The following is a 14,171-nucleotide window of genomic DNA, read 5'->3' on the forward strand; positions in this document are numbered from 1 at the left end:
TTAAATTTTTTTTTTTTTAAGTAATCAGCACATACATATAACTTTTGAACCACCTCCCTTTAAAAATCTTTGAAAACTGGGCCCGGGGGCGTGGCCTAGCGGCTAAAGTCCTCGCCTTGAAAGCCCCGGGATCCCATATGGACGCCCGTTCTAATCCTGGCAGCTCCACTTCCCATCCAGCTCCCTGCTTGTGGCCTGGGAAAGCAGTTGAGGACGGCCCAGTGCATTGGGACACTGCACCCGTGTGGGAGACCTGGAAGAAGGTTCCAGGTTCCTGGCATCGGATTGGCTCGCATCGGCCCGTTGCGGCTCACTTGGGGAGTGAATCATCGGATGGAAGATCTTCCTCTCTCTCTCTCCTCCTCTGTGTATATCTGGCTGTAATTAAAAAAAAAAAAAAAAAAAAAAAAAACTTTGAAAACTGGGGCTCGGCGGCGTGGCCTAGCGGCTGGGGTCCTCGTCTTGAATGCCTGGGGGTCCCATATGGGCGCCAGTTCTGGTCCCAGCGGCTCCACTTCCCATCCAACTCCCTGCTTGTGGCCTGGGTAAGCAGTTGAGGACGGCCCAAAGCCTTGAGACCCTGCACCCACGTGGGAGACCTGGAGGAGGTTCCTGGTTCCCGGCTTCGGATTGGCGCAGCACCGGCCATTGCGGCTCACTTGGGGAGTGAATCATCAGAGGGAAGATCTTCCTCTGTGTCTCTCCTCCTCTCTGTATATCTGACTTTGTAATGAACTCAATAAATCTTTAAAAAAAAAATCTTTGAAAACAATTTTAGGATCTAAGTAGACCCTTTAGTAAGGAAATTTAGAAACTGACTCAGGGCCTCTCAGTGCCAAATTTAAAGACCTAGCTGTCTGTATTTGGAATGAACATTTTCCGCACTGCTTCAAATAAGAGGAAGACAGCCACACCTAATTATGCACTGGGGAGGATACTCGTGGTGAAAGCATGAAGTGTGTTTGGGAACTGAACAGTACTTGGCACTTTAGCCCAATTGTGTGATCTTTTCCTTATTATTGAAAATTGATAACAGTATGTAGGTAAAGGAGTTGATAAATACAATTATCTTAATCTGAGCCACAGTAATAAAAATATTTCAAACGCTTCTCACAGTGCTAGAGGCTGGGTATTCCAAGATCATGGCGCCAGCAGCTTCGGTCTCTGACAAGGGACTTTCCATCGGAAGTGGCAGCACCCTGTCATTTCCACTTCATTCTGTTAGTGAAAAGCAAGTGCTTAAGTTGAGCCTGCACTCAAAGAGAGGAGGGCAAGACTTGCTCTCTTGAAGGGAGAGTTAGCAAAGACTGTGCACTTCCTTTAGAACTACCACATTCCTGACCTCTGGCCACACGCTGTTTACTTTTTTCCCACCTGAAAACCAATTCCTGATCCTCACCAAAGTTACTTCACCTGGAATCCCAGGATGATGGCTCCTAAATCAGGCCCTGATGGGGGCTTCTGTTTGTAGGAATTCCTGAGGTGTAACTCTGTTTAGCTATAGAATAGCATATAGGATAACTTGAATGGTTTTGCCCATGAAACTAGAAAATGGAAGGATAGGATAACTGCTATCACTTCTGTGCAAAAATAGGGGAGATTTATTCCTCTGCTTTGTAGCATCCTAAATCCACCTGGGGACGGATTGGCTGCTTGAATGAAGTTCTGGGAATGATTCTCCATGGCTCTTGGTGCCACCCTGTGGGTCACCCATTTTGGGAAGGTTTCCCATGATTGTTGCTGCATAGTTTTCTCACTGAGGTGCCTAAAGCTTGGGGTTTAGAAGCTTCCTTTCATTGTGTTTTGATCTGTCTCTTTCAGTGTAAGCAGGTGGTATTTCTGTATGTATAATTATGCTAATTTTGTTGGTCTCCTTTGAATCATATTGGACTTAAGCCTGAAGACAAAGCCATACCTGAGCCTGGTACAGTGGCCTAGTGGCTAAATCCTCACCTTGCATGCGTTAGGATCCCATGGACATCGGTTCATGTCCTGGCTACTCCGCTTCCCTTCCTCTCCCTGTTTGTGACTTGGGAGAATGGTGGAGGATGGCCCAAAGCTTTGGAACCCTGTACCCGCATGGGAGATGTGGAAGAGGATCCTGACTCCTGGCTTTGGATCAACTCAACTCTGGCAGTTGCAGTCACTTGGGGACTGAATCAGTGGGCAGAAGATCTGTCTTTCCTTCTCTCTGTAAATCTGACTTGTCAGTAAAAATCAAATAAATCTTAAAAAAAAAAAAAAAGACACAGCCATACCCAAGATAAAGTCTTGATCTTCTGTACTTCTGTGGGGACTGCTGTGAGACAAACCTTCTGGCTTCTCAGGAAATCTACTTTTAATTGACTCATTGGCTGAAGCTCCATCTTGGATCTTTCAGAGATCCTAACATTCAGATTTTATAGTCACACCCCCCCCCAAGCATCATCTTTAGATCTTGATGTCTTGACAGTGTCCTGTGTTTTATATTTTGCCTGTGAGTCATCTGGAGAAACAAGGGGTTTTCAAAGCTAAGCATGTTCTGGTTTGTTTTTACTTAAAAGTCTTTCTTTAACTTTTCTCTCCTTTCGTCCATTTTACCACAAGCAATACAAAGAAACCAGGTAGCACCTTCAAAATCTGCCCTGAAATCTTGACATTCAAAGACACTCCTTTCCACATCATGGAGGGTGACTTTTTATCAATGCCTGCCAAGATTTTTCTGATCAGCTTTCACTATAGCTTCTGTTACGGTCTCAATGTTGATGGCTCCTCAACTTGGAGCTTATCCCCACAGCTATGGTATTTAGAGGATGAGAGGTGGGGAGAGGGCTCTTAGGTGATTAGGTCATGGTGGAGTCTTCCTAAAGAAGATTAATACTTTTATATTTTCTTTAAAAAAAAAGATTTATTTATTTATTTGAAGGAGGTACAGAGAAAGGAGGGAAGGCACACACATGCACGTGCACACATATATATACACACACACACAGTGAGCGAGCTATCTTGCATCCACTGGTTCACTCCCCAGATGGCTATATTGGCCTGGGCTGGGTTAGGCCAAAAGCAGAAGCTTCTTCTAGTCTCCTGCGGAAGACCAGGGTGGCAGGAGTGCATCTTTTGCTCTTTTCCCCAGGCCATTCACAGGGAGCTGAATCAGAAGTGGAGCAGTCAGGACAGGAACTGGCACCCGTATATGATGCTGGCATCTCAGGGAGCCATGCTGGCTCCCAATACTTTTGCCTTGAGAGACCTCCTTTTGTCTTTTGTCATGAGAAGATATAGAATGTGCCATTCATGAAGAATGGACCCTTATTGACCCCGATTCTGCTGACACCTTGATCTTGGATTGCCAAACCTTCAGAAATGTAAACAATAAGCTTCTGTTCTTTGTGAAGTACTCATGTTCAGCTATTTTCTCTAGCAACCCCAATCTAAGCTTTCTTAGAGGTCAGGAAATGTCTGTGTGTTTTTTTGACATTCTTTTACTTAAAGACCAAAGACCCTCCATTGCCTTGTTTCAAACTCACTGCCACATTTTAAGTTATGGCATCACTGCAGACCTGGTACTACAATCTGTATTAGCTATCTATTAATGCAGAATAAATTATTCCAGATTTGTTGCCCTAAACCACCAGACACTTCGGGTCAAGAATTTGGGGTGGGGACCAGCACTGTGGCTTAGTGAGTAAAGTGGCTACCTGTAATACTAACATCTCATATGGATGCTGCTTTTGAGTCCTGGTTGCTCCACTGCCAGTTCACCTCCCTGCCAATATGCCTGGGAAAGCAAGTTCCTGTCACTCAATGTGGGTACAGGGCCCCAAAGCACTGGGTCATCCTCCACTGCTTTTCCAGGCAACAAGCAGGGAGCTGGAAGGGAAGTGGAGCAGCTGGGACACAAACCAGCGCTCAAAAGGGATCCTGGTACATACAAGGCAAGGACTTTAGCCGCTGGGCTGTGGCACCCAGCCTGAGGCAGCCATTTCTTGCCATGAGAGGCTCTCTGTAGTACTGCCTGAGTGTTGTCTTAAGTTTGTTTTCTATTGTTGGACCAGAACACCAGGGATGGGTTAATGTATTACAAAAGGAATTTTGTTTGACTTGTGATTTGGGAGGCTTGAGAAGTCCAAGGTTGTGCGACCAGGTCTGGTGATGGTCTTGTGGTGTGTCATGACATGGAGGTAGTTGGAAGGGCAGGTGAGTGCATGAGGGAGAGGCAGAAAATGAGTGGATTGACTTTACTACAGTCTACTCTTCAGTCCCATTGGAAAGGCATTAATACCTGTCAATGACTTAATCACCACCTTTCAACTTTGTTACACTGTAAATCAAATTTCTACTCGAAATTTGTGGTGGAGACACTGACTACATTCAAACCATAGCAAGTACTCCCCAAGACATGGCAGTTGTACTTGATCCCAGAGAGAGAGGGGGTGATACCTGAGTTCTGAGGCTTACCTTTGGAGCACTCCGTTGTTTCTATTGTGTTCTTGTTGATTAGAAGTGAAAGAGTAACCACAGCCCACACCAAGAGAAACAAGCCTCCAGCTCTTAAAGGGATATATATGGAAACATTTGTAAATTCGTAAAACCACTACAAGAGCACTTGGCTGCTTAAAAAGAACCTGTCCGTTGTCTTCCTGTAATCCACTAAATAAAAAGGATTCCTTGCTGCATTTCCCAGCTTTAATGGCAGGCCCTCGTCCATCCCATCTTCTCATCCCTGGTTTTATACTTGTTCTCTTGCTCATTGTGCTTTACCTTGAAGCTTCTTTTAAACATTGTATTCTAAGTTCATTTTGCTTTTATGTATTTAAAAGGCAGAGAGAGAAAGAGAATGAGAGAGACAAACCCCTATGTGCTGGTTTACTCCTTAAATGCATGTAATGTGTGGGCCAGACCACATCCAGGAGCTAGGAATCCAAACCAAGTCTCCCCCATGGGTGGCAGGGCCTCAATGACCTGAGTCATCACTTTATGCCGCATTCTTTAGTAGCTATTTTTGTAGGTCAGCATACTTCATACACCACTTTTCTAGGACGTTTGAAGATTTATGTTTGTTTCAATGAGCTGAACTTGTTAGGTCCTGGAAGCAAGTACTTGGTTTACGTTGAGTCTGGTGCAGCCCAAAAAGAGAAATTGAAGACACGGATTATACTGGCCATTTTGAAGTATGTGATTAATTCAGTAAATGTGGCACAAGGACTGTTTTTGTTCACCCTGGTGGTGTTGGAGTGGAAAGCCAGAGAAAGAAGATGCTGTGGCTACTCTCAGAGCCGGTCAAGAGAGAGCCGAGGAAACTGGGGCTCCTGTTGTTACTGGGTGGGTCACCATCTGCCCACGCCTGGTTTTCTCCGGCGTTTAAGGTTTGCTGAGGAATCTATAAGGCCTATGGAGCTGTGGGTCATGTCGCAGAAAACTACCCTTGGGTGAACTTACAGTTGTAACTAATGGAAACTGTCTTGAGGCAGAAAGAATGTGGGATACTTTGTTGTGCTGTGTGTCTCTGATGGGAACATCTTAAACTAGCAGTTTATTTTATTGGGGTAGACCAGTATTCTGGTTTTACTTTTCTTAGCTTCTGTGACACACATTTGGAAAAAAGATTCAGGTGTTTAAGCAAGTTGTTTTTATCCTCTGTTTCTAGATCACTACGCTTATTAATCATAAAGATAATACCAAAAAGTCTGATAAAACTCTGCAAGCAATTCAACGGGTCGGACAAGCCGTGAACTTGGCAGTTGGAAGATTCGTCAAAGTAGGGGAAGCTATAGCCAATGAAAACCGGGATTTGAAAGAAGAGATAAATATTGCTTGTGTTGAAGCTAAGCAAGCAGGTATGTGGGTGTTGCTGTTGAAGCTTATTCATATATATATATATATATATATATTTAATTTTTAATTTTCATTTTTGATGATGTTTACATAGCTGATCAGAGTAGGAAAGATTGAGGGCTAGGGAAAAGTGGGTATGGTCATTGTTTCCAAGTTTTATATTTCTTCTAAATGTTTCTGGGGGTAGGAGGTAGGTATGGGAAGAAGCCATATCCAACCTCCCAACTGCCCCAGTATTCAGGGATGGGGAATGGCCACCTGATATCAACCCAGGGTCCCAATATGGCACATGCTCCAAGGGTTCTGCCCAGGTGAGTTCGGTAGTTCTGAAATGCTGTTGATCTTGCCAGTCCAAGGATGGGGAATCCCTCCCAATGTCCGTTGGCTTGACACAATTGACCTTACAGTTTTCATTTGCCCAGATTTTTGCTGTCATTGTTTAGCTGGGGTTGTTGTCCAATTTGTTCTGTTCTCCTTCTCTGCTCTGGTACCAGATGTCCTCTGCAGGCCCCAATGAGATGCCATATCCTCCATATAATTTTTAATTGCTAGAATATGCTAACAAATTTTTGTTCTATTGGAAAGACGGGTATTGTGTTTTAACCCTCGATGTGGATGCCTAGGACAAGAAGGGCCTGGATTAGCATCCAGGCCAATTGCACTTTGTGTCCTGGGTCTGAAACAGATACCCTTGCACTGGTCAGAATAGTGGTCTGCCATCCTCTCTAACAATCTTTGAGATGTGAGGACTGCAGGGATATGTGAGACGTGGACTTTACCCTCAAATAGTTTATATCCTACCATGTAGGAAATGAAAATAAAATGCTACAGCAAACAAATCTTAGTGACGTCAAACTTCACTTGTTTTTTTTTTAATTTATTTATTTTTATTACAAAGTCAGATATACAGAGAGGAGAGACAGAGAGGAAGATCTTCCATCCGATGATTCACTCCCCAAGTGAGCACAATGGCCGGTGCTGTGCCGATCCGAAGCCACGCCGATTTTAAGCTGGGAACCTGGAACCTTTTTCGGGTCTCCCACGTGGGTGCTGGGTCCCAAAGCTTTGGGCCTTCCTCGACTGCTTTCCCAGGTCACAAGCAGGGAGCTGGAATGGAAGTGGAGCTGCCGGGTTTAGAACCGGCGCCCATATGGGATCCCGGGGCATTTAAGGCGAGGACTTTAGCCGCTAGGCCACGCCGCGGGGCCCAAACTTCACTTGTTTTACAGCTCTCTACACCTAATGACCTAGAATCCTGAGGTATTCTGAGGACTACACATGACTTATTGATGTGTCATTAATCTATTTATTCTTTCAATAAATGGCTACTGATGGCTAGATATGAGGTAGGCATTTTAGGCTGTGAGATGGAGTCATGTACAAATCTGTCTTCAAGAAATTTACATTCCAGTGATAGAGATAACCAGAAGCAATGAATAAATAAGTATGTGAAGTCAGGCAATTACTGTTGTCATGAAAAAAAGCAAGCCAACTGGAGATCCACTGGGTGCTATTTTAGAGAGGATAGGGTTTCTCAACTTTGATGCTGTTGACATTTGGCATAAGATAGTTTTTTTAAAAGATTTATTTAGTAATTAATGAATAAATTTAATAATAAAAAAAGTTTAAAAAAAGAGATTTATTTATTTTTATTGCAAAGTCAGATATACAGAGAGCAGGAGAGACGAAAGATTTTCCATCCAATGATTCACTCCCCAAGTGACTGCAATGGCCAGTGCTGCACCGATCCGAAGCCAGGAGCCAGGAGCCTCTTGGGTGTCTCCCACACAGGTCCAGGATCCCAAGGCTTTGGACCGTCCTCGACGGCACTCCCAGGCCACAAGCAGGGAGCTGGATGGGAAGCAGGGCCACCGGGATTAGAACTGGTGCCCATATGGGTATCCCTGGGATGTTCTAGGCGAGGACCTTAGCTGCTAGACTACTATGCCGGGCCTAGCATAGGATAATTCTTTTTTCTTTTTTTAAGATTTATTTATTTATTTCTCCATTTTTTATTATATTATTTGCAATCTTTACATAGTTAATTAGGGTAAAAAGGTGCAAGGGCTACAGAAAAGTGGGTAAGACTATCATTTCCATATTGATTGTTTCCTTCATGTATCTGAGGTAGCGGGGGATTTTAAGGGAGAAGCTCCACCCAGTCTCTCACCCACCCCAGGTCCCTGATGTGGGGAATGCTCCGAGGGTCTTGCTCAAGTGGTTTTGATAGTTCAGCAGTTATGAATTGCTGCCGATCTCGCCACTCCAAGCACGATGAGGTCGTTGAAGAATCCACTGATTGACATAGTCCATCATAGAGTCTCCGTTTGCCCAGTATTTCACTGCCAACATATAGCTGAGATGGTTGATTGACTTGCTCTGTCCTCTGTCTTTTCAAGGTTAAAGTTTTGAGTCCAGCAGTTCAATTGGGGGGATCCCCAAAGAGACTTTGAGGTGTTCTCAGATCAAATTCTTGTATGTTATAGCAAGTGCAGGGTGCGGCACAGCCCATCGCCACGATCATCTGGTGGTTGCAATTGCTGGGTTGGTTCTGTTTTCAGCCCTGTCTTCCACTGGAAACAATAGTTGTTGCAGTCCAGCCTGGTTCTGCCCAGCACACACTCGGCCCTCACATAAACCAGTGGGAGCTGCAGCCTAGTTGGAGCGGCCTACAATAACTCCCACCAGGACCACCCCCTACCCTAGTTTGCTAGTATGTGTAGCAGACTAGTCCAGTCTGTCCCACACCCCATTCGGCTCTCATATATGTCAATCGGTATTAAAGCCTAGTTCCATCTAACCAACGTAACTATCCAGCCCTCATGGATGTTGTTGGGTGTTTCTCTGTCTAGCCACCCCAGCCCCTGTCCTAGTTTTCGTGCCCTCCTGTGGGAGCGGTAACCCTAGAGGGAGGAGCCCACAATTTCCCTCCCAGGCCATTCCCACTCCCAGATTATGCACTCTCCAGGTGGTTCTGTGGTTTAACTTGACAGAATTAGCCCCCAGTGCCAGCTTCTGCCAGCTGATGCTGCGGCTAAGCCCAAACAACCCTCACCCACTCTAATTTTGTTTGCACCAGTAGGAATAATCAGCCCAGCCTGGCTTTTTATTGGAAAGGCAGATGTACAGCGAGAGGAGAGACAGAGAGGAAGATCTTCCATCTGATGGTACACTCCCCAAGTGAGCGCAACGACTGGAGCTGAACCAATCCGAAGCCAGGAGCCAGAAACTCTTCCAGGTCTCCCACATGAGTGCAGGGTCCACAAACAGGGAGCTGGTTGGGAAGCAGGGCTGCCGGGATTAGAACCGGCAACCATATGGGATCCTGGCACATGCAAGGAGAGGACTTTAACCACTACGCTATCGTGCCGGGCCCAGGATAATTCTTTGTCAATGGAACTTTCTTGTGTATTGTAGGCTTAGCATTGTAGGCTTAGTGTTGACCTATTAGATGCCAGTAGACGACCAAAAATGTGTCTGAACACTGTTGCCTGTTACTTGGGGAGACTAGAATGGCCCCTCTTTGAGAATGACTTAGATATGAGTTCAAAGAAGGAATATTAGAGCAGAGCCTGCCAATGGAATGAAGATCCCACTATGTGAATACCTGGGGAAAGGGTATACCAGGCAAGGACAAGAGTGAGAACAAGTTTTGCTTTTAGGCAGCAGTAGAGGCTTGTATATATGTTCTAACTGTATTGGAAAGCTAGTGGGAGAATGTGTGCAGGACACTCGGGAATTTCATTTGTATTTTAGAAAGATGACTGGGCTCCTGCTCAGAGGATGGATTTAATGGGGTAGGAGGGTATAATGAGAACCATGGGGGTGGATGTGGTGTTGTAGATGGTAGTCAGGGTTATGTAGACTAGATCATAGTTTCTGAGGTGATGGAAAATAGTTACATTTGGATATATTGTCAAGATGGGTTTGCTAATGGTTTGGGTGGGGATGTAACAGTAAGAAGAATAGCAGATAGCTCTGGGACATACGCAGATAACTGCGTAAATGATGGTGCCATTTCCTGCAGTGGACAACCCGTGACAGAGGGGCAGGTGCTTTGGTTGTCAAGGGGAAGGAAGCAGATGTGATAAGGCTGAGTAAATATGGAGGGAGCCGACCAGATCATACACAATCATGTGTGTTACGTGAATGACTTAGGTGTTACTGTGTAGGCAGTGGAAAGACATTGACGAGTTTAAGCCCGAAGAAAGAGCTACTGTTTTGTATTAGACATCTTTCTGATAGTACAGAGAAAATGCATGAGTGAGGGCAGGTTGAAAGTGGGTTGATGTTATAGGCACAGATATTGTGGAAGCTTTTCCAGTAAAACCACCTAAACCAAGGCAGGACTATAAAGAGCAGGATAAATACAGAAAATACTCATTAAGATGGTTGGATAGATGGAACTGGGTTGTTGACTCAAGGAAAGGGAGAACTCTGGGCTGACCTGGGTTGCTAGCAGTTCTGGCAGTCATTGGAACAGCTTTTATGCGGGAAGCAGGGGACACAGGCTTTTTCTATTTATAATTTGCAGTTCTGTTTTCAAAAAAGACTTGTAACGGCTTACATTAAAAGACATATTAAATAAACCCATTAAAATAGGAGATAAAAATAAACATACCAGATACTTTGGCAAACCTGACTATTTTAGCCAAGTATGTATCTTTATACTTCCTGGAGGGAAAGACAAAAGTGTGGGAAACAACGGGTTATGTAATTCTCATTGTTTGTCAGAAGGAAACAAACCAGCTTGTAAGAGGAGAGAGACTTTTTTCCTGGCACTAAAATTATGCTGTGGGCACTCAAAACAGACATTACATAGTACAACGGACAATTCAACAGCGAATGTTGGGATGTTCTTCATCTTGTTGTGTCATAATAATCTTGATTAAAGCCAGAATAGGCTCATTCAGTGGGAGACTCTTTGCTGGTTTTGTGGCCTGTCACTGTGCTCAGCGTAGGGTGAAAGACGAGGCTGTACCACTCTGGCGTGCTCTGGTAGGCTGTGGGTTCCCCATGAATACTGCAGTTACAGGCAGCTGCACTCATGGAGGTCTTGGAAGCCACCAGCTGTCAGGGTTGCCATTTCCCAGCTCAAGAGTGGAAATAGAGGATTCAGCATGGTAGCCTAGTGGCTGAAGTCCTCACTTTGAACATGACAGGATCCATATGAGTGCCAGTTTGTGTCCCAGCCGCCCTGCTTCCTATCCAGCTCCCTGCTTGTTACCTGGGAGAGCAGTCAAGAGCTGAGGACAGCTCAAGGCCTTGGGACCCTACAGGTGTCACATGGGAGACCTGGAAGAAGCTCCTGACTCCTGGCTTCGGATCAGTTCGTGTAGCTCTGACAATTATAAGCACTTGGGGAGTGAATCATCGGACAGAAGATCTTCCTCTCTGTCTTCCTCCTCTCTATATATCTGGTTTTCCAACAAAAATCAGTACATTTTTTTTTTTAAGTGGAAATGGTGCTTCCTGGAGTTGTAACATATGAAAGGTCTCTTTCTGTTTTTGTTTTTGTTTTTTTCTAATATTATGTACAAATTAAGACTTAAGTTGCTTCTGGAAGGTTCCTTTCCTGCTAGCCCATCCTGATCATATTCTTCTCTGGACAATTTAGCATAGATTCAAGGGATGTAATACAAAGTAGTGGTAAAAAAAAAATCACAGCATTAGAGTTGGGCTGTGTGGATTTCAATCTCAGCTGTCTCAGTGCTGGTAATGTGGCATTGTGCTATAACTGTGATCCTGTGCTGTTAAACTTTTCAAGCCTCAGGATTCTCATCTGTAGAGTGGAGTTTATAGAGGTATTTTCATATAAGGCTCCACAGTATCAGTGTTCTTTCACTGTTGTGTCCTTGATATACTCAAAAGAAAACTTGACCTTGAGACAGTGAAGATGAGAATCATTTAAGAGCAGTGGAATCCACTGGTGCCAGGCGTCAGAAGAAGTGAAAATAGCAAGCACAGCGCTGCCGAGGGGCAGCCTGTGCCAGGCCTTCTCAGGAGCGCAACTTTGTCGCCTTTACTTTCCCCGTGCAGCATCCAGGCTGACCAGTATACACACAGCTTGGTGTTTTCCTTTGCCCACAGCTCTTTCTAAGCCTCCTTCTCACTGCAGAGGTCGTCCTTTGGGACCTAATGCCTTGTCTTACATGTCTTAAAATGACTGTCCTTACATGTCCTTGGCTGTCCTTGGATGTCCCTAAAAACACAAGCCCCTTCAGGTTGTGGTGATTGGTGATAACCCCTTCCTACCTTCCCCTGGCCCTGTCTCCTCCCAGTCCTGGTACCGACTCCTAGTTAGTTTTAGGTTCATTGTTTTTGTGACCCCCTCGGACTTGTAATGACTTGAGAACAGAAGGCTTTAACTTGTATAGTTGATCATACCATTGGAAACAATAATTTGTGATAATTTATCAAACAGGACAAAGACAAAAATTTGCCACATTCTCAAGTGTGCTATTATTTTTGTCATTAGAAAGCTTTCTGGGGCTGATGTTGTGTAACCAGTGAAGCTGCCTCCTGTGATGCCAGCATCCCATATGGTCACTGGTTCCTGGCTGTTTCACTTCTGATCTAGCTCTTTGTTCATGCATCTGGGAAAGCAATTGAAGATGACCCAAGTCCTTGGGCCGCTGCACCCATGTGGGAAACCCAGATGAAGCTCCTGACTGGATCTGGCCCAGCCGTAACCATTGCGGCCCTTTGGAGAGTGAATCAACAGATGGAAGATTTCTTCTTATCTCCTTCTCTTTTCAAATAAATAAAACAAATCTAGAAAAACAAAAACAATAATAAAGCCATTATCCTGGGATAATGGCTGTGATCATCAAGGCAAGATTGTTTCCTGTTGCTGAAGCAAGACTCCAAAGCTGAGCTTCTCTCCGTGCAGCACATTGCCTTAAAGGTTAGAGGGAGGTTTGGATTTTAGTTCTGTCGTGTCTTACCCTCGGTTTAACCTCCCCTTCTCCTTTCTCTTAGGAGAAACAATCGCTGCACTTACAGACCTAACGAGCTCGAATCATCCAGAACCTGGTGGCCAGATCACAATTTTTACAGACAAAGCAGGAGTGATAAAAGCTGCAAGGTTACTTCTTTCTTCGGTAACAAAGGTTTTGTTGCTGGCAGACCGAGTAGTTATTAAACAGATAATAACATCAAGAAATAAGGTACTTACCTTTCTGGCGTTGCTCCACCTTTGTCTTTCAGAGTTGTTCAGGAATATTTGACTAATTGGCAGGTAGTTTGTCAATGGTTGTCTTTTCTAATTGTTTATAGTTCTAAATGACTGCAATTTAAAACTAGTGTTTCCTGCATACTTTTAATTTCTAAATGATGTGTTTACTGGGCCCAAAGTTTTGGATGCAAATAATGTTTCTTGTCTGAAAATCATCAACTTGTTGAGGCTTATTGGTAAAAGCTTTATATTTAATGTTTTTTTTTTAACAGAAAGCTTCACACTTTAAAGATTTACTTAATTTGTTTGAAAGCTATATAGCTAGAGAGTGGAAGAAATACATAACAGTGAAAGACGATTCTTCCATCTGTTTGTTTGCCCCTCAAGATTGTAATAGCCACAACTGGGCAAGGACCAAATCAGGAGCCAGAAACTCCATGATGGTCGCCCACATGGATGACAGACTCAGCTCCACGGACCATTGTGCTGTCTTCCTAGGCTGTATCAGAAGTGGAGCAATTGAGACTCAAACTAGCACAGTAACAGGAGATGCTGGCCTTGCGAGCACCTGCTTAACTCACGGCACCCTAACCAGCCCCAGTAATGCTTTAAATGTGTGGAACGTTTGGAAGGAAAAGCCAAGCCCCTTATTAATGTCTGATGAAAGTACTGAATTCTTTCCAAGTGTATTCTTTCTTAAGTCAGGGAGTAACATTATAGAAGCTTAAGATAAATAATCTGCTTCCCAGTTATATTCTGTGCACACAGTCCCTAAACATTGCTGCTGAATAATTATTAAATTTAGAGAATGAATTTAGGGGTGGGCATTGTGGTACAACAGGGCTAAACCTAATCCCATCTCTTGGGATATCTGCGTGCTGTCTCAGAATGCCTGTTTGAGTCCTGGCTCCTCTGCTTGTGTGTTGGCTTCCTGCTAATGCTCGTGGGAGGCAGCCCCTGGTGGCTAGGTGCTTGAGTTTCTGCTACCCACCAAGGAGATGTGAATGGAATTCTTGGCTCTTAGCTGCTTTGACCTGGCCCACTCTGGGTTGGTGTTCGCATTGGGAAGTGAAGCAACAGATGGATGATCTCTTCTCTGATTCTCCCTTTCTCTGTTGCTCTGCATTTAAAAGAACAGAATAAAATGATTGTAAACTCTTCTGGTGTCTCAGACAAT

General features: G+C 44.3%; 1 protein-coding gene across 3 annotated transcripts in view; it reads left to right on the forward strand.

The window, feature by feature from the left end:
- Nucleotides 1-14,171, forward strand: part of CTNNAL1 (catenin alpha like 1) — a 52,453-nt gene that overhangs the window by 8,207 nt on the left and 30,075 nt on the right. For all 3 annotated transcript variants that reach the window (XR_009246622.1, XR_009246621.1, XM_012925728.3), the window contains exons 2-3: nt 5,630-5,819; nt 12,799-12,986. Coding sequence is in view for 1 of the 3 variants with exons in the window: in XM_012925728.3 (XP_012781182.2) it covers nt 5,630-5,819; nt 12,799-12,986 (378 nt within the window). In the remaining 2 variants the exon portion in view is untranslated. The remainder of the gene's footprint in view (nt 1-5,629; nt 5,820-12,798; nt 12,987-14,171) is intronic.

The sequence above is a fragment of the Ochotona princeps genome, chromosome 14 (genome assembly GCF_030435755.1).
Source record: "Ochotona princeps isolate mOchPri1 chromosome 14, mOchPri1.hap1, whole genome shotgun sequence".
Classification (NCBI taxonomy): Eukaryota; Metazoa; Chordata; class Mammalia; order Lagomorpha; family Ochotonidae; genus Ochotona; species Ochotona princeps.